General features: G+C 42.4%; 2 protein-coding genes across 7 annotated transcripts in view; both read right to left on the reverse strand.

The window, feature by feature from the left end:
- Positions 1 to 922: 922 nt before the first annotated feature.
- On the reverse strand, positions 923 to 6,133 carry si:ch211-246m6.4 (basic helix-loop-helix transcription factor scleraxis). Of its 2 annotated transcripts, none has more exons than XM_047354776.1 (2): positions 4,455 to 6,133; positions 923 to 2,407 (listed from the first exon to the last, which is right to left on the reverse strand). In XM_047354776.1, exons 1-2 carry the CDS (start codon positions 4,995 to 4,997, stop codon positions 2,393 to 2,395), a joined length of 558 nt encoding a protein of 185 aa, XP_047210732.1. In that variant the 5' UTR covers positions 4,998 to 6,133; the 3' UTR covers positions 923 to 2,392. The 2 variants fall into 2 exon arrangements, with proteins under 2 accessions (XP_047210732.1, XP_047210731.1); XM_047354775.1 differs by having other exon boundaries at positions 923 to 2,529; positions 4,455 to 6,132.
- A 1,544-nt stretch (positions 6,134 to 7,677) lies between these two features.
- Positions 7,678 to 18,534, reverse strand: part of si:ch211-246m6.5 (von Willebrand factor D and EGF domain-containing protein) — a 31,766-nt gene continuing 20,909 nt past the window's right edge. For 3 of the 5 annotated variants that reach the window (XM_047355554.1, XM_047355553.1, XM_047355551.1), the window contains exons 20-33: positions 16,003 to 16,392; positions 14,415 to 14,585; positions 13,465 to 13,820; positions 12,920 to 13,391; positions 12,102 to 12,197; positions 11,916 to 12,011; positions 11,713 to 11,808; positions 10,413 to 10,508; positions 10,248 to 10,343; positions 10,082 to 10,177; positions 9,876 to 9,971; positions 9,456 to 9,551; positions 9,248 to 9,345; positions 7,678 to 9,013 (exon numbers count right to left, since the gene is read on the reverse strand). In XM_047355554.1, coding sequence (XP_047211510.1) covers positions 8,993 to 9,013; positions 9,248 to 9,345; positions 9,456 to 9,551; positions 9,876 to 9,971; positions 10,082 to 10,177; positions 10,248 to 10,343; positions 10,413 to 10,508; positions 11,713 to 11,808; positions 11,916 to 12,011; positions 12,102 to 12,197; positions 12,920 to 13,391; positions 13,465 to 13,820; positions 14,415 to 14,585; positions 16,003 to 16,392 — 2,276 coding nt within the window. In that variant the 3' untranslated portion in view covers positions 7,678 to 8,992. The remainder of the gene's footprint in view (positions 9,014 to 9,247; positions 9,346 to 9,455; positions 9,552 to 9,875; positions 9,972 to 10,081; positions 10,178 to 10,247; positions 10,344 to 10,412; positions 10,509 to 11,712; positions 11,809 to 11,915; positions 12,012 to 12,101; positions 12,198 to 12,919; positions 13,392 to 13,464; positions 13,821 to 14,414; positions 14,586 to 16,002; positions 16,393 to 18,534) is intronic. The other 2 variants (XM_047355555.1, XM_047355552.1) reach the window with 1 other exon arrangement.

The raw sequence follows: 18,534 nt of genomic DNA on the forward strand, positions 1-18,534 counted from the left end.
AGGATGTGTTATTTGAGTGTTCCCTTCCCTTTATTTTTTTTTTGAGCAGTGTATGTTGCTTCTTTTTGCTGAGTTTTTTTTTTTTTTCCAATCTCAAACTGCATCCTGCTGAGGATAAAGTGTAAAATATGATCTTTTTCATCTTCTTACCTAATGTGATCTCTTTTCTCATCTACCTAAATGTGTGATATTACTTTTCATAAATTTTCAGTATTTAAAAAGTTTGGACTAAAACTGTTTTATACCAGTGACCCAGCTTATTTGAATGATGGGACCACAACTGCCTCATACCAGCAACCTCAAGGATTAATATTATTATTTTTCTTCTAGCACCGGATGAATTCCTTACCACAGAGGACTTAATGAGCTAATTATTAGAAAGATTGGATTAGAACAAGCTCTTACCAGTAAACTCCCAAGGATTATTAGTGTCATTTGATTTCTGTATCATTGTAATGTTTTTCCTCATGTACAGCGCTTTGAGTGCCTTGTTGCTGAAAAGCGCTATACAAATAAACTTGACTTAAAGCAATACCCACATTTAATTTATGATTACATTCTGCCTGCCTTAATTTTCCTATTTAGGCTACTATTTACAAAAAGAACATTTAAATTGAAGAGTTCCAAGTATCCTCCAGCTATGCTTCAATAATGCTTCTTAGAGTGGGTTACTATTCTCTCCTGCCCCATTTTCACAAATATGTTTTTTCCATGATTGAATATAATCACCAACCCAGAGAAACGGAAGTACATTTTGTGAATACAAGTACATATTCTATAATTTGTGTTTTACACATGGGGCAGTTATACTGGACTTCGGTAAATGTTTTAGTACCACTTGTCTAAACTAAATTGAAAACAAATGTTGGTGGTATTGACTCCACTGTGAAGTTTAGCCAATAAACACACTTTGCCAGATTTATATTGCAAAGATATATACAAAGACAGCTTGATGTTTATTTTCTTAGTACAAAAATACATTTTATTTTTAAGCAGCTTCTTTTAATGTGCAAAGGACAGACATGTCTGACATTCAAGTATTTCTTACTGTCGGTACTAATTCTGATCAGAGGTAAGCCTTTATATTTGTAATACAAATCTGAGGTAGAGAGCAAAATTTCCCAGTAGTAGTTTAGGGCACTATTATAAATATCAAAGCATCCAGGTGAGTTTAATATCACATCTTTAAATTCTCAATAAAAGTGCAAAAGGCATGCTGATGCACACCCTGTGCTGTTAAAGTGACCGTGCAACATTGTAGTAGTAAACTTTTCAACACTGTCGGTTTAAATGTCTGAACAATTCATGGTTACTTCTGGTAAAACATGGTTAAAACAGGTTAATAACATAAGATTTCTAAATTAGACAGGTGTGATATTTATAAACAGCCACTGCATAAAACAGATGTCCATTACAGAGTTTCTAGTATAACAAAAACAAAACTATTATAACTGCCTTTTCTTGAATGAATTGAAGATGTTTGCTGGCTAGCGTTAGCAGCTAGCTATGTTCAAGTTTGGGTTAAGAATAGACTCCTTTGTTCTTAGTTTCATTGCTTTCACATCTTATAATCTTTTAATCTGATTCACAGCCTAATTATTTTCAGTAGGCAGAATATGGTTTGGAACTGGTTCACATATTGGGGTTAATTAATGCATTCAAAACAGGGGTTTTATGTAGGAAAATGAGAAACGTGAGTAGAAATTAGATTAGCCATGTTCTTTCACCATTACTAATGCAGCTGTGGTTGGTGCAAGCCGTGACCTTTACTTCCAAATGTGGTGGCAGACACCTACGAGGCAACCATTAAGGGTTTCTACCCTGACCCCATTAATCCATTGTCTAAACATGCTTGTCCTTGCAGGGTCGGGAGTGGGCTGATACCCATCTGCAGCGGTTATTAGGCAAAAGGTGGGAGAACACCCTGGACAGGTCACCAGTCCATCACAGCACACACAGTCAAGCCTAAGGGTAATTTAGAGCAGGCGTATCAGGTATTTTGAGATCTTCAGGTGATGGTTGGGGTGGGGGTGCAGTTCTTAAACCTGCTGCACATTGTGCAAATTGCATAACCTGCTTCCATAAGTTTTGATGCTGTTCCTGATGTCCACCACTACAGGCGGTACCTTGCTTGCTGCCCCCTTAATGCTGAGGGCAGCTACCAGAAAACTGACAGCAACTGTTGCACTGAAGGTGACCAGGTTGTTTTTTTTTGGGAGGTACATGTGGTGGCCCTGTTGGTGGTGGGTCAGGGGGTAGTTTGTACTATCGGTGGGGACCAAAATAGGCCCACGTCAGGTGCAGCTGCACACACCGGCTCAGGTTGCATCTCAGTCAAAACACTGAGGTTGAGAAACACACCAAGCTGGACGGAAAGTGCTTGTCTTTCAGTCTATTTTCCTGTAGCCTGTTCAAAAAAAATAAATATGTATTAACAAAGTTTAAAGAGTAAACATCTAGGTGGGCTCCTGATCTGTCTGGAGTCGCTTTGTTTCACACAGAAGATGAGTGCTTCCCACCATCTCTGACCTGTTGAGATAAAGAAACAGATTTTTACCAACGTTTCTTATTTAAATGGCTTAATGTCAGTTTCTAGTCTCTTTTTAATTTATGTTTGTCCCAGACTCAGTTTGTAAGCAGTTCTTGTACATGTACAAACGCTGCCATAACTTGCATTAAAATGTAAGCATTTTGCTGCAGGACATGATGAACGGTATTCATCACTACTTTTTGGTTCATGCATGAATGTTTAATGTTTTCTGTGTTTGTCTTGGATTTTATGCTTTATTCTGTTAGATATTTAGGCATGGGTGGCTGGTTTGATTAAGGAGATTAAAAAACAGCTATAACTACAAGTTTGTAGCCATGTTGGATATTGATGTCTGGGGATTCTGGGTGATCCAACTCTGAATTCCAGCTTTCATGGATGTTTTTATTGAATTTTTATAGAAAGGTACCAACGTTTTCTCCAGCTGCTTGGAGCACAGAGTAGCGCAACTCTGTCTCTCCTGCACTTTTTGTTGCACACTGCTGGTCAGCTGGCAGAAACGAGGCTACGATGTTTTTCTTATTTTTACAGAAGACTAATTGGGCTGTTTTGAAAATGTCTCCACTTTACAGTTGTGGTTAAAGGATCACTCTTTCTAAGGTAACAACATTTTTTAAAAATTTTCTAAGCAACATTGTTGCTGACAGGTTGTTTTTAAATTAAAGCAGTTATACATTATCGTTTTATATGTTTAATTTGTGTCTTTTCTGTTAAACTGAGTTGTTTTTCCTTGCAGTTCTCATCCTGACCTTTGCCTCATATTCTGTGTAATTTGCTGTTTAAATAGATTCTTGCTTCAGCTGGTCATCCTCAGTGGAGCTCCACGGGGGACACCTGGAGATGAACAGGAAGAAGATGTGTGCTGCACAGGTGCATCATGCTGTCAGATGTCTGATACTGTCTAAAGGTCCACTCTGTAGCAGCACCCCTCTGTATTTTACATTTTATGACATGTGTTGAATATAGACTGTACAATGTGACCATTTAAGTCAGTAGGTGGGGCTACAACATGCATAAACAAGTTGATTGGTCTAGAGTTAGAAAGCTGGGCAGCTTAGCCAATCAGACGTATGGCAAGCTGCACTGTTAGATTACAACACAGGAAATATGGAAAAAAAATACCTGACTTTCACATAACATCAATTCTGTTTTTTAAGTAATTATTTATACATTTATTTGTGTACTTGATACATTAGTGACGTATAAATATTATTACATATTTGAATTCCCTACACTTTTATTTAAACTATGAAAAATGGAAATATCTATCTGACAAAGTATTTTGTTGGGTTGTGGCAGTTTCATCAGAAAACTGAAAACAAAACGGTCAAAAAAAAACAAACAAACAAGTTATTTGATTTTCATCTTTAAAATTCTACAGGAATATCAGCCAGTTTTTCTTCTTTGTGTTCAAAACCAGAGGAGTGGACATTTAAATTTGGTTAAATTGTTTTGGTTTTCATAGTTTAAAATAAAAGCAAATTGAAGGATTACAGATAAACACTTATAAGAGGCTCGGTTTCATGTGTAGACCTCAAACTTGTCCCACTATTTTCTTCCACCATAAAAGATGAACATGTACAAAAAACAAAACAAAAAAAACGTAATACTTTCAGGGTTTTTTGTTAGAAACACTTAACCCTACCATGTATGGGAAGTGACGTCACGGGTTGAAGTTTATTGATAGACAAAAGAAAATGAAACCAAATTCGAATTTCCCATCTGTTACGAAAACAGAAAAAGTTTGTATTTTAATTCAGCATTTTACGCTTTAAAACAAAAAGTAAATAAAAACTGATGATTTTTTTTGTTTTTTGTTTTTATGACGTTTTTTCTGCGAGTACAACCATTTCCCAAACCATGCGTGGAGCCTTTGGACCTGGATGGGGTGCAGAAAGCTTCCCACCTGTTTCCTCTGGTTGCTGAGGCAGAAAGTGCAGATTGGCCGCAGAGAGGGGGCGCTGAGCGCCGGGGAGCCGAGCGCCGGGGAGCCGTGCAGGATCATGTCCTGGTAGCGGAGGCAGGGCTGCCCGTCCCGGCAGTCCTCCCCCAGCAGCAGCACGTTGGCCAGGTGGGAGATGTAGCTGGAGGCCAGGCGCAGCGTCTCTATCTTGGAGAGCTTCCTGTCTGCGGGCTCGGTGGGAATCAGAGTCCGCAGCGCGGTGAAGGCCGTGTTGACGCTGTGCGTCCTGTCCCGCTCCCGCGCGTTCGCCGCTTGCCTCTGTTTGCTCACCCCGGAGAGCCGCGCGTCTCTGCCGCCCGCGATGCCGCTCCTCCTCCGCCGCCGCCGCCGCCTCCTCCTCGCCGCTTCGGGACAGCCGCTCTCCGCCTCCTTCCCCAGCCTCTTCCCGGACTCCCTGTGCGGGCTGCAGCCGCCCGTGGACTTCCCATCGGAGCTGTCCGTGTCGGTGTCCAGTTCGGAGTCGCATCCGCCTGTGCGGGACATCATCTTGCCGCAACTCTGCGGTGAAACCTGTCTAGCTGCGGCACTTTAACAGGCGGGTGAAAATAGCACCAGGGGAGGGGGGTGGATAGGGCTCAGCAGCTGCCGCCGATCCGGTGACCGAACCGAGCGGGCTGAATACCATTTCTGCAGAATGACGGCTGCTTTCTGGGTCAGCTCCAGCCCGCCGCGGGAAAAGGGAGACAGGTGGAGGCTGACGGGAGGAGGGGTGGAACTTTTTCACATTACAGCTACAGACCTCACAGTAAATTACTGGGATTTTATGTTACCAATTAATACGAACAGGATTCATGGTCTTTAAAGCTTCTACCATTTAAGATCAGAAAAGGGGACATGCGTTTGTTTTCAGCCCACTTTACTCTCATACCCCCAAATTCAACCTTTTACCGACTAAAGTCAACTAATTAGTATATAGAGTTCACCCGTTTGCCTTTGTTGAAAGAAATCCATAATAAATCCTGTTTGCAGGTTTCTTGAAGCCATGTAGGGGACATGGCAAATGTGAAACATAGGGGCGGCAGTATCATGCTGTGGGAATGCCTATCTTTAGCAGAGACAGGGAAGCTGGTCAGTGTTGATGGGAGGATGGATGGAGCTAAATCCAGGACAATCCTGAAAGAAAACCTGAGACGGGTGGAGGTTCACCTTCCAGCAGGACCTCCACCCTAAACATCCAGCCAGAGATGCGATAGAGCCGGCTTTAGATCATGGCTTGTTCGTGGGTCAAAGTCCAGTTGAGAATCTTTGGCCAGACTTTAAAGCTGATGTCTCCAGATACTTTTCATCCAGTGTGACTGAGCTTAAGCTACTTTGCAAAGAATAATGGGCAAAATTTTCAGTTTAGATGTTCAAAGCTGGTAGGCAAATGCCAACAGACTGGAGCTGAAACTGCTTTAAAATGTGTTGGAAAATGTATGCTGCACTTTTCAGATTTTGGTGTTGTAAGAAAAGTTAAAGCATGTCATTTTCCTTCCACTTTACGCCTTTGTGTTTTATGACATCTCGTAATCGTACACATACTCGTCGTCTTCCGCTTTATCCGGGACCGGGTCGCGGGGCCAGCAGACTCAGCAGAGACGCCCCGACGTTCCTCTCCCCAGACACCTCCTCCAGGGGGAGCCCAAGGCGTTCCCAGGCGCCGAGAGACATAGTCCCTCCAGCGTGTCCTGGGCCTCCTCCCGGTGGGACGTGCCTGGAACACCTCCCGAGGAAGGCGTCCAGGAGGCATCCGGTATAGATGCCCGAGCCACCTCAACTGGCTCCTCTCGATGTGGAGGAGCAGTGGCTCTACTCCGAGCTCCTCACCCTATCTCTAAGGGAGTGCCCGGCCACCGTACGGAGGAAGCTCATTTCAGCCGCTTGTATCCGGGATCTCGTTCTTTCGGTCAAAGTTCATGGCCATAGGTGAGGGTAGGAACGTAGACCGACTGGTAAATCGAGAGCTTCGCTTTTCGGCTCAGCTCTCTCTTCACCACAACGGACTGGCACAGTGCCCCCATTACTGTAGCAGCCGCACCGATCCGTCTGTCGATCTCCCCTCACTTGTAAACAAGACCCAGAGATACTTGAACCCCTCCACTTGAGGCAGGAACTCCCCTCCAACCTGAAGAGGACAAGCCAGTTTTATGACATAAAAACCCAAAATTATTTAGCCTTGTGGTCCTAAAGTGACAAATGTAATGGAAATACAGTGGGAGAAAAACGTGCACCAAAGATAACTGTCCTTCTAAATAATGTCCAACACATCATTGAAAGAAGACAGGCAAGCATGGTGGTGGTAGCATCATGCTGTGGAGTTAGCTAGAGGGTTGAAACCTTGACACAATTAGATGTTCCAACAGAACAATGATCCCAAACACCAGGCTGACCAAAGTCCTGACCTCAACCCTGTTTAAAATCGATGGACAGTGGTTAAAATCTCGTGTTTCCCCTAGAAACAAATTCAACTCTAGTGATCAAAACTACAGCTGGAATGATGGCTACACAAACTGTGATCAAGGGGCAGTCAGCATGATGCTGCCACCACCATGCTTGACAGTTGCTACAGTGCTCTTATGTTTTAAAAACCTCACCATGACTCCTCCAAACAGACTTCTTGTTAAGACAAGTGACAGATTAGTGAATTAGTGGAAATCCTTATTAAATAAATGTTTTTGCTCTGTTGTTGTTGTTTTTAAAATCTTTGTAGTTGTTTAATCAGTCCCCCCTTTTTAAACAGATAATTCAGCAAAAGCCCCAAAGTCATAGAACATCACTGGCCATGGAAACGTGTTTATGTTCTGTTCTGATTGGAAATATATCCAGTCTTCCCTTTTTAGCTGTTTACCAAAGTTTGTCCTATGAACCCAAATCCCTGACTCTCCCGAAGAACTGGAGACTGAGCTCTGGGTCCGAGACCTTCTGCTGGGAGTGTGTTTGTGTCCTGTCTGTCGGCATCCAGGGGCTGCAGAATAACTGTGCCGCCCTTGGCCTTCGGGTCTGAGCTCCCACTGAGTGAACAGTCCAGGTGGTACCAGCCCGAACTCTGTCAGTACCCTCCACCGTCCGCTCCAGTGCCATCTTTGGGGACAGATATAAATATCTGCCTCATGTGGGCTGCTGGTTGAGCTCACACTTCACAACAGTCAGGTTGTCAATTTCCATAGAAATAAGCTGTTACTTTGGCTTCATTGCTGTTCATGGTTTATTTTCACAAAAATATCAGAAAGTAGCAGAGTTCTAATGAAGTGTTCATGAACGTTTTATCCTTGTTCTTTACAGTTTTAATCGCACCTTTTAACTTCTATACTCGTCACCACAAGAGGGCGGTATATGCCCAGTAATTAAAGACCCTGTATAAGCATCATAAACGAGCTTTTAACACGAAAAACGTGAATGTTTAATATACAAATTCAACATGGAGAAGATAATTGCTTCGCTTCAGTTCGAGGAAACAAACTTCTCCCTCTGTGGAGTCCTAATTAGTGTAGAGCCAACATGGCGTCATTAATCCTGCTCGCCGTGGCCCCAGAAAAGTCAAACGTCCCCCTGCAGCTACAAAGCTATTTATTGCTTCAAATAACGGCCATTTAGCTCGAATAAAGTTATGAACTTTAAAAATTCTCAAGATTTCACTAATTTTTTAAATTTTAATAAAAATAAAAACAATCCTGCAGAAATTGTGATGGTGTACAACCCAGCAACATATTAAAGGGTTTGTTGCTGAGTTAGGCCCACAATGCAGCAGCTTTAACCCCGATTATGAATCATTCAGCCACCTCTGTAATAATTAAACCATGAAAAAAGACTTTTATTGTAAAAAGCTTCGGAGCTTTGTAAAAAACATGTTTTCCATGCCTAGTTTCTGTCCATCAGTAATTGGCATAATCCATTTTTCACTCTTGATTTAGTTCACATAATTTCTAGTTTAGAATAATCTACTCTATGAAATACTGAGGCTTTTATTTTGAAAGTTCAAATAAGTACAAGTTGATTGGTTTAGGCCAACCAAGAATCTGAAACCCAGTCTTGTAATTATCAAAAATCTATAAAACGGTCTCTTATTTTGAAAGGCATCTGTTAGCTTTACTGTGGATCGGATCTGTGTTGGAAGACCTTCATGCAGCAGAAGATCTCAGCTCAAGCCTTTGCTTCAGGAAATAGACCGATCCAATCAGAAATGCCTATAAAACACCTTTTACAAAACAAGAAGCAGTAGATTACAAAGTGATTAAGATATATACATCAAGGAATATGTGACAATATAAAACATCCAAATAAATAAATACTCATAGAGAAGGTTAGATTATAGGTGAGGAACCTAAACATGGAGGTATTTCCAGTAGTCTGGACATTATGAGTTTGGTCCAATAAAACATTCCTGTCCACTGGAAGTCCTTTTCTTCTCCACCTTCACTTCACCTTCAACATCTGCTTCATCTATTGTTCATGTAGAGCTGACATCATCAGCAGGCAGCCAGTGTGGAGAAACCTGTTCATCTTCAGCCTCGAGCGATGGGGAGCTGAAACAACACGCAACACGGCTGTAAAAATAATCGTACATGCAAACAAATCCACAATCTCAGCGGCAGCCAAGAGAAACTGAAGAATTTTCCTTAATGTTTTAGTTAAGTTACTTATTTCCACTGGTTTGATTAGTCATTTAAGTGAGTCTCAACCTTTACGTTGCAGGACCGGTGGAAGCTTCTCAGCCCAAGTTTTATTTGAAGTGACGCTCAGGATGTGGTCCTGCTTACCCTCTGGGAACACCGAGCTCCGGAGAATCCGCTCCTGCAGGCGCAGACGTTTGGGCGAACGCAGCGACTGCCGTACAGACAGTTCTGCTCACAGCGAGCTGAGGGTTAAAACGTTTTAAAGCTCATTCAGAACCGGTGTGAATGCAGATGTCTGCAGAGCATAAGGTGGTGATCTCCTACATGGAGTAACTGTTGGGGTCATACTCACGGATCTGGCACAGCAGTCCTTGCCAGCCCGGCGGACAGTGGCAGGTGTTTGGACCAACACACTCTCCTCCGTTCAGGCACCTCTGCAGACAGCTGGCTGAGAGGATTTAACCACATGTACATGGAATTATGGGTATTTTAATGTAGATTTAAGTAAGTTATAAAATTTTTTTAAAGGGCCAAACATCTAACAGTTAAATTTCAGATCTGTTTAACTCAAATGAGAATTAACCTATCAGAAGCTCACAAAGCCATGACATCATCACCTGGACGTCCCAAATTCTTTGAAGGCATATTCATCTTGGGGTATGTAAACTTCTGACATTGGTCATTTTACCTGATCTAAAACATGCACAGTTCAGGTTGATCATTGACAACATGAGAGTGTTTAAGGAGTGTGTATCTGCTGGTGTGCCCTTACGTTTGTCACATCTCCTTCCTCGCCAGCCAGACAGGCAGTCACACACATCTGGCCCAACACACCTGCCTCCGTTCATGCACATGGGGTCGCACACACCTGGAGGCCAGGAAAAGGGAAATGTTCTTCAGCTTGAATGTGGAAATCCTGTTTTCTAGATCTTAAGGAGAAATCGTGAGTATAACAGCTATGAGCCGAGAAGGACTGACTTTTCTCGCAGCGTCCCCCAGAATATCCCTGCAGACAGGAGCAGATGTTGTTCCTCATGCACACGCCGCCATTTTTACAGGGTGGACTACAGACAGCTGTAAGAGGAAGATGATTAAACTATAAACTATCTGATCAAAGTTGCATATGCCTGAAGTTTATATTTACCGTTCTGACACTGCGCTCCGTAGAAACCGTGAGGACACTCGCAGATTTCCGGCCGAGAACACACTCCACCGTTCAGGCAGACGGGCGAGCACAGAGCTGGAGAAAACAGACAGGTTTACCTCGCTGACGCCTCTTGGTTTCCGTCCCAACACATCAGTAACTCACTTGTCTCACAGGACGGTCCGGTCCAGCCCGGAGGACACACGCACTCATCTGGGGACACACACTGGCCTCCGTTGTGGCAGTGACGGCTACAGACCACTGTGGTCGACAACAAAAACACCAACATCACCAGACTGGTTCAGCCCACCCATGGGTTCTACAGGATTTAGGTCTGGAGACTACGATCAACATGATGAAGGTTGTTCTGGTCTCTGTTTTGGATCATTATTCTGACACAGTTTCAGTTTTCTGGCAGAGTTTTAACAGTTTTTTAATGTTCTGGTGTTTCAAAGGGTAAATGATATGCCCTCTAGCACGGTTCCCAGGACCTTTTTATAAAAGAGAAATATGCCCACAGCATCACACTCCCTCCACTGTACTTAACATCACAATACATCCTTTGTTTAATGCTAAACACACCCAAGTTTAGCCCACCACAAGTATACAGGGAAGGAAGGAAGAAAATAAAAGGGACAAGGATGGAAAGAACAGAAGGAATTGTGTGGTAAAGAAAGGAAGGACAAGGAAGGAAGGAAGGGATTTAGGACATCAGGAATGGAGAAAAGGAAGCATAAGAGGAAGCAGAGCGGGAAAAGACAAAAGGAAGTACAGAAAGAAGCATAGGCGAAAGGATAGGAAGGTTACAAGGAAAGGAGGGATTTAGACAATGGGAATTAATTTTTAATACAAATATTTTTACTCTTTGTTTTCCGTACTTATTCCAGAGTGTGGAACCCAGCATGATGGATTAGAAAATGTCGGGAACCTTTTGGAAATCTGAGTTAAGGTAAGGATCTACATTCTCACACAGAGGCCGTTGTTTTTGTTAAGCTAGCTGTGCTAACCGCTAGCGAGATGCTAAAACATTTAAAAATGTGAACTCCAAATCATTTAAAAACAGTAAAACACTGTTTTCTTTGTTCTCGTATGATTTTATGTTGTCTTTTTTGAAGAAAAATGAGAACAGGCTAAAATCTGCTGTGTAACCAAACTGATGGTGCATCTCCAGCCCTTAGTCCAGGTAGAAACAACTAACATAGTTTCAGACTAGAGACTCATTACAAATGATCAAAATGCAAGAAGAAAGAAACAAAAGATAATAATTTTAAAGAGGGATAATCAGCTGGGAAGAGGTGTAGAAGAATTCAGAAGAGTAAATAAGATGGAAGAATATTTGATTTACTGGGTTTATGTTTAACTTGTAACCAGAGAAAAACAAACGGGAACATTTCTGGAGAATATTAAATCTTTATAGTAGCCAAACCACCCATGAAACTAAAGCTCATGAATATTCAAGACTCACTTGTTTCACATCGAGGACCAACAAACCCATAAGGACAGGAACAAGTCTGCAGTCCCACACAGCTGCCTCCATTTTCACACGGTAATCTGCACAGAGCTGCACAGACAGGAACGTCTTACATTTTTAATAAATATTATTAAACCCTCTAAGTATCTGACCATTAAAGATGCATGAATGGTTTAAAAACTGTCCAAAATGTTTACCTTCTTTACAAGTCTCTCCATGCAAACCTCTGGGACACTGACACACACCTGGAGCGATGCAAACCCCGCCGTTGACGCATTCCGGATCACAAATCGCTGATGGAAAATTTAAAAAAACGCTAGAATTAATCCACGTCTAGTTTGGAACCAAAATGTAATGGTGGTTCTACAGTTTTCATCTCCTACCTGTCTCGCAATTTGATCCTGTGTAGCCTGGTTTGCAGCGGCAGGTGTTGGGTGCAGCACACTCCATGTTCCTGCCACATGTATGCCTGCAAACAGCTTAAAAACCAACAGGGGAAAAGTAATTGGGAAAACCAACTGAGAAAGTAATTCTGGCTAAAAGATCCTGACGGATAGCTCAGATCTGGGAATGATGCGAGGGAACTAGAAGGATCTAGTCCTTACAAGGTATTACACTGTGTTTAATGCAAGATGTACTATCTGAAACCAGTACAGGTGTTCACACTGCAGCTATCTCCACGTTTCATGCACAAATCGGACATGTTGGATTTGGAAGTCAGGGATGGTGAGGAAACTTTAATTTTATTCTTGTTGATGATGGATTTCATAATCGGACACCCAAACAGATTCTGAGAACCAAAGGGAATTAAGCATTTAGGGGCGGAGTCACGCATTAAGTCAGGGGTGGGGTTAAACTTTGAACCAGCCCACATTTGACTCTGGTCCACACTGTACACTGCAGTAAGAGATACTTGCCTATGAAGGTATTAAGCATTTCAGGGTGGAGTCGAAAGTTTTAGTGAGATGTTTGTCAGACTTTGACTCCGGCCTGAACTGCACACTTCAAGTCAGGCTTGGTGGGCCATAGTGATTACCTTCACCTACTTTTTAACCCGGTTCAGACAAACATGGAGGTCCTGATGTAGTTGTCTTTTCACCTTTCACATTTCAACCATAGTTTTAAGTTGTTAAAACAGAAGGTGATCAAGTGTCTTTACTACATTTATTCAATGAAGGTTCGTTCTGGGGTTTAGCCTTACCCCGACATGTGCGTCCATCTCCGGTGTATCCTACTGGACACCTCCCACAGCGGAAACCCCCACCCACAGCCGCCTCACACTGGACACCAGGAAAGCAAGGCTTCCTGGAGCAGGGCATCCCATGTCCATAGGCTGTCGTGCCACTCTGGACGTGGAGATGACTGGAAGTAGGATTTTGCAGTAAGGAGCTGGAGATTGTTTTGACAAGAGTCGTTGGAGTTGGTGCTGGGTGCGTTTGTGGCACCTCGGGACTCTTTGGACTTAGATCAAATTCGTCTCCATCTGCGGAGAACTCTGATTCAGACGAGCCATAAGACAGAACAGTGAGGGCGGCGTTGAGAGGGAGAGCAGGCCTCGAAGGGGTCCAGGATTTGGGTGATGGATGGTGGTTGAGCTGTGGCTGGACTCCCTGTAGTGGCGTCACTCTAAGGGTTGTAGCACTGGTCAGCGCTCTCTCAGACTTCAGGGAAATCTAAAGAAGGTAGTGCAGACTTTAATGTTCAGAATCACAGCAGCTCTCATCTGTACGAAACATTTTAACTCACCTTGGGACCCGACTCCCTAAAGGATGCAGTTCTTGACCTGGTGTACATCCTGGTGTCAGATCTGGAAATGGCAGTTTCATGGGTGGCATGGGGCTTGAATGAGGCATTGGATGATGTCCTTGGAGCATCTTTGGAGGAAGAGGCGACTGCTTCCCTTCTCCCTGTTCCACCGCTTCTCTGTGATGCTAAATCCTGATGTGGTGGATTGTCTTGTGTGGCCAGTGATAAAGGTGGATGTTTGATGGATTGCCTGGATGGGAAGCTTGGCAGGTGGAGGTGGGAAGGCTTGGCTTTGCTTCCGTGGAAATATCGGCCGGATTTGCCAAACATTTGCTGCTGAGGGAGGAAATTGGAGGCTGAGGAAAGACGGGAGGTCAGATCAGTGCCTTTCAGTGAATATGGTCCTTAAATTCCTTCTCTCTTCTTTAGAAGTTGATAAAGCACCAGTAATAGAATCTGCAAATCTAACTTTACTTGTTTTGGGGTTTTCTGTGAAAGAAATGCATCAAAAAGTTGAGGGATGAGGCTTTTTTTTATCCATCCCGGCTTAAAACTGAGAATGTTTTCTGTACTTCAGTGCTGCCACAAATAAAATAAAAACAAAGCCATCAAGGCATCTGCAAAAACACCCAAAGTTGCTCTGAGACGTTCCAGACAAACAAGATCCACAGTAAAGGGATTAAAGCTGGAATTAAACTGCCTCCTCTGAGTTTTCTAGTCTCTCTCATGAGCAACAAAATTAAGCAATCTTCTGTCGAAACTTTATGGCCAAGTGGTTAGTACATTAAGGCAGTCTCTAACCACTCACACTGATTTATATGCTGCAATAAATGACATTTTTTAAAATGAAGGAAAACAGAGAACATCAATCCTTAAAAGCAGTACGTAACGTCTGCAAAGATTCAGATGACTAAAGACTCTGAAACATGGGCAGAAAGGTTATCCCCTACCTTCCCTGGGGGTCTTCATGCAGACGCGTCCGTTGCCGTAAAGTCCAGGTGGGCAGCGACCGCAGACGTAACCAATGTGTGGAGGCCGGCGGTTGATGCACTGAACTCCTGGGAAGCAGGGCCTGCTGGCACATGTTGCTGAGAGGAGGACAACCGGAGACTGGACTGATCCTGAAAGATTCAAACTGCGAGTTCAGAGGAAAGGCTGCCGTATCGACAGTCAAGATTTACATGGAGAAGACGGCCTGACTTTACAGCATCTGAATTATATGGTGCTTCATTTAACACTTGATGACCTACACTCATTGGTCACTTTATTAGGCACACCCTATTACAGGACTGGACCCTCAATTAATAGATGGAACAAGATGTCTAAGACCTTTGTCAGAGATTTAGGTCTACATTGACATGATGGTATTATACAGTTGATCCATGATATTAATCTTCTGTTCAACCACATCCTAAAGGTAGTCTTTTGGATTGAGATCTGGTGACTGTAGAAGCCATTGGCATTCATTGAACACATTGTCATGTTCAAGAAACGGGACTTAGATGATTTAAGCTGCGACTTGGATTATCCTGCCATCAGAAGATGGGTAGGCAGTGGTTATAAAGCGATGAACACGGTAATTAATAATCCTGGTTGGCTGTGGAGTTTAAACGAAGTCCCGTCTGTAATCCGGTGCCCAGAGTGTGCCAAAATAATTCTCCACACCATAGTACCACCAGAAGCCTGACCTTCTGAAAAACAGTGGCTATTTAAGATATAATTGCTTTTCTGGAATCTCAAACCAGCTTTTCCTGACATCAACGAGGCGTTTCCATTCACACAACTGCTGCTCACTGGATATGGTCATGTTTCAAACCATTCAACCTGAGATGGCTGTGCATGAAGATCCCAGAAGACTCGCTGTCTTAACCACGCTTACACGAGTTGCTGCCATGTGATTGGCTGAGCCAGTCTGTGTTAACGAGCATCTGAACAGGTGTTGACTAATAGAGGTTAGTGAGTGTTGTCTCCATTAAATGCTGATATTTAAGTGCTTTGCACCTTAAATGATTATCATAAATTGCCTTAGATCTCTCAGTTTACCTTCTTTGTATCTAAATGAAATTCCTTAGTGTATTTCTAGCAGCTTTATCTACAGTTGGATCTGAAACATTGTGTGTAACGGAAGATCACAACCTTCAGCCACGATGTTGGAGTCACAGGTACTGCTGTCTGCATGCTCCCCCTAGTATCCAGATACACTGATACCATAGTACTGACCAACCTGGCCTTTATGTGGACATTTCGTGCATGCTTAAAACCCTTAGTTAACTCTTCTGCTCTATCACAGATAGACGACCCTGATGACTACATCCTGCCATCCACATTCTGTCAGGGTTTTTACGCTTTGCTGTTAATCCTGTGTGAAGAGGCCCTGACACAAAGGTTAAGCTGGTTACTAGACCTTATTAATATTCAGAAAATTATTAAATGTTGAATGCTCGCTCTACTTAAAAACTCCCTTTGAGGAGGATTTGAAAACTAGGAACTTTATAAAAATCTTCCTGAAACTCCAACAGTTTTTATTCTTTAGTTTACCTGATGATGTTCTTCCATTTCCTGATTTTTTATCGGAAGTATTTCCATTATCATTCCTGTTTGCAGACTGGTCCGGTATCTCTTGCTTAGCTGTACTCTCTGAGATGTCCTCAAAAGCATCGCTGGTGCACCTGGATGCATTTAAATGGGGTTTTCTGTTTTGGGAAACATCTGCTGCCACGCTCTTGTTGGTTTCTACCATCCTGAGCTTCACGTTGGAGGTAATTCCTGGAATTTTCTTGCCCACTTTGGGCTTCAAAAGCAGTGAGGTACCAGTGGGGGCTCTCTGCAAAGAGTCTGTCTTTCCTTGCAGCAGAACATCTGGTATCTTGTAAACAGTTGTAAGAGGAAAAGGTGTTGGGATGATGGCATCCGGCCCAAAAACTGCTGCTTGGGAAAAAACAACAAGAAATTCACTTAAATTACTCTGTAGGACTTTTTTATATCATGTTTATTCTAGACAGTTTGCAGTGTTGGTGCAGAAAGGAAACATGAGACGAAGTTTTGGCCTGATCATTTCTTGCAGCTTATCAACATCTTTGTGAGACACGAGCCAATCCGGAAAAGAATCAGATTTATGACAGATTTTAGACAAGGCAGCAAGTCAGACACATAAATGTGATTTATCTTGCCTTAGCACTGCCAGAACTTGTGGCTAACTTCAGTACACGGAAGGCAGACTGCAAATCTAGTCCGTTTTCAACATGTAAACTTTTGAGAAAATTTCTAATGTAAAACAAATGAATAATTAGAGGAAAATTGGCTTATTTCAGCCTTTTTAACACCTTCAATATCTACATCACTCTAAGCTTTTTGTTATTTAAGGATTGTATAAATTTTACTTTATCAGCGCACTTTTGGTCTCAAAACTAAAAACGATGCAACTAAATGATGAATATATGCCGAAGCCTTTGTTTCCAGGACATTTAAGATGGCTAATGCATAAAGTTGCATTGAAGAGAGTGAGGAAGTCGAACCAAAAGCGTTTATGGTTCCTTATTTATGCTAAGGTGACCAAACATTCTTTTTTTTTTTTTCTGGGCATGTCCAGTTCTCACGTTCTCTCGGGGGGGGATCCGGGGGATTCATAGAATAATGAAAATGTCTAGCTTTTTAACCCTTTCCATACTGATAGAGTTCGATGACTTTGTTCCTCATCTGTGTTTGAATTTCTTTAAATCAGGGTGGGATGTGTTGCTTCTCTAGATCTTTAAACCCACTTCATGCTGTCAGACTTGATACTACAGACCTGACATGAATCAAGTCGAGCTGGTGGTCAATGACAATTACCTTTTTCACATAAATCTATGTTTGTTTGGATCGCTTCTTCCCTTAACTGAAACGATCATTTAAAAACTGCTTGTTGTACTTGCTCACATTATCTTGAAGATCTGAAACATTTAAGTCAGAAAAAAATCTACAAGAGGGGAAATACTTTTCCCCAACACTGTAAACATGACGGAGTGACTAAGCTTAGCTGGAAGCATCTGTATCAGCCGAAATCAGACATCTGCTTTCCATTTACTACAAGCACTCTATCCCTGCTGAGGGCTCTTCAGAGACTCTGCTGTGCAAAAGTACAAAGTTTCTCTCAACAGACCAAACTCCAAGTTTTCCCTCCAAGTTTGAACCAACATTACAGTCTAGACGATCAAATGCAACTAAATTTGTAAGGAAATGAATGTATTGAGATCATTACTTGGTTGTATTATGTGTGAGGTCAGACCTTAGCGAGTGGTTGCACAACCTTAGAGCAGCCTTATCGGATAAGCTCAGGGCTGTTGATGGGCTCCAGGTTGGAGAGCTTAAAAGGGGCTCATATGTTTACAGATGTTCTGCACGGGTTCTGTTTCAACATTTGAAGGATTTCAGGGGACATAAAACCATTGTTAGGTAGCAATTTCTTCTGCTCCTAATGTGATGAAGAGTTGGAAAAGTAACGAACATTGCGGATCAATTTGAGTTCAGGACCACCGAGGAGACTTTGAGGGAAAATGGCTGGAAGCAAATCAGTCATGTGAAGGCAACCAGGACGATGGATGAGAAGTGATGGTTCATGGTTCTTCTTTACATCTTATGTTACCAGAGTTATCAGAAGAAAGGAAGTGTTTTTAATAGTGGAACTGAACATCTGAGCAAGTTGAAACAATTTCACAGCTTCACTCGGGAGGAGGGATTGCTGCAGAGTCAATGACTCGATGCGATCAGCTGGGCTTTCTAACACACACAACTTTTATTAGCTTTATTCTAAACTGAAATGGACCGCGAGTGCTGAGTGTATCGGAATATATTGTACTGAGATGAGTTAAAATATTGTGAAAAACTTAAATATTGTGTGCCTCACATTTCAAACAGTGAAACTCGAATAAAGAATCATCACATAGTGAAATATTTCAAGCTTACTTGTAATTTTGATGATTATGGCGTCCAGAGAATAAAACCCCAAAGTTCAATGGAAAAAGTGCACCGGCAACAATGATTACTGAAGCCTTGAGAGGATTGTCAATTAAAATCCATTTCATAAATTGTGGG

The sequence above is a fragment of the Girardinichthys multiradiatus genome, chromosome 24, assembly GCF_021462225.1.
Source record: "Girardinichthys multiradiatus isolate DD_20200921_A chromosome 24, DD_fGirMul_XY1, whole genome shotgun sequence".
Classification (NCBI taxonomy): Eukaryota; Metazoa; Chordata; class Actinopteri; order Cyprinodontiformes; family Goodeidae; genus Girardinichthys; species Girardinichthys multiradiatus.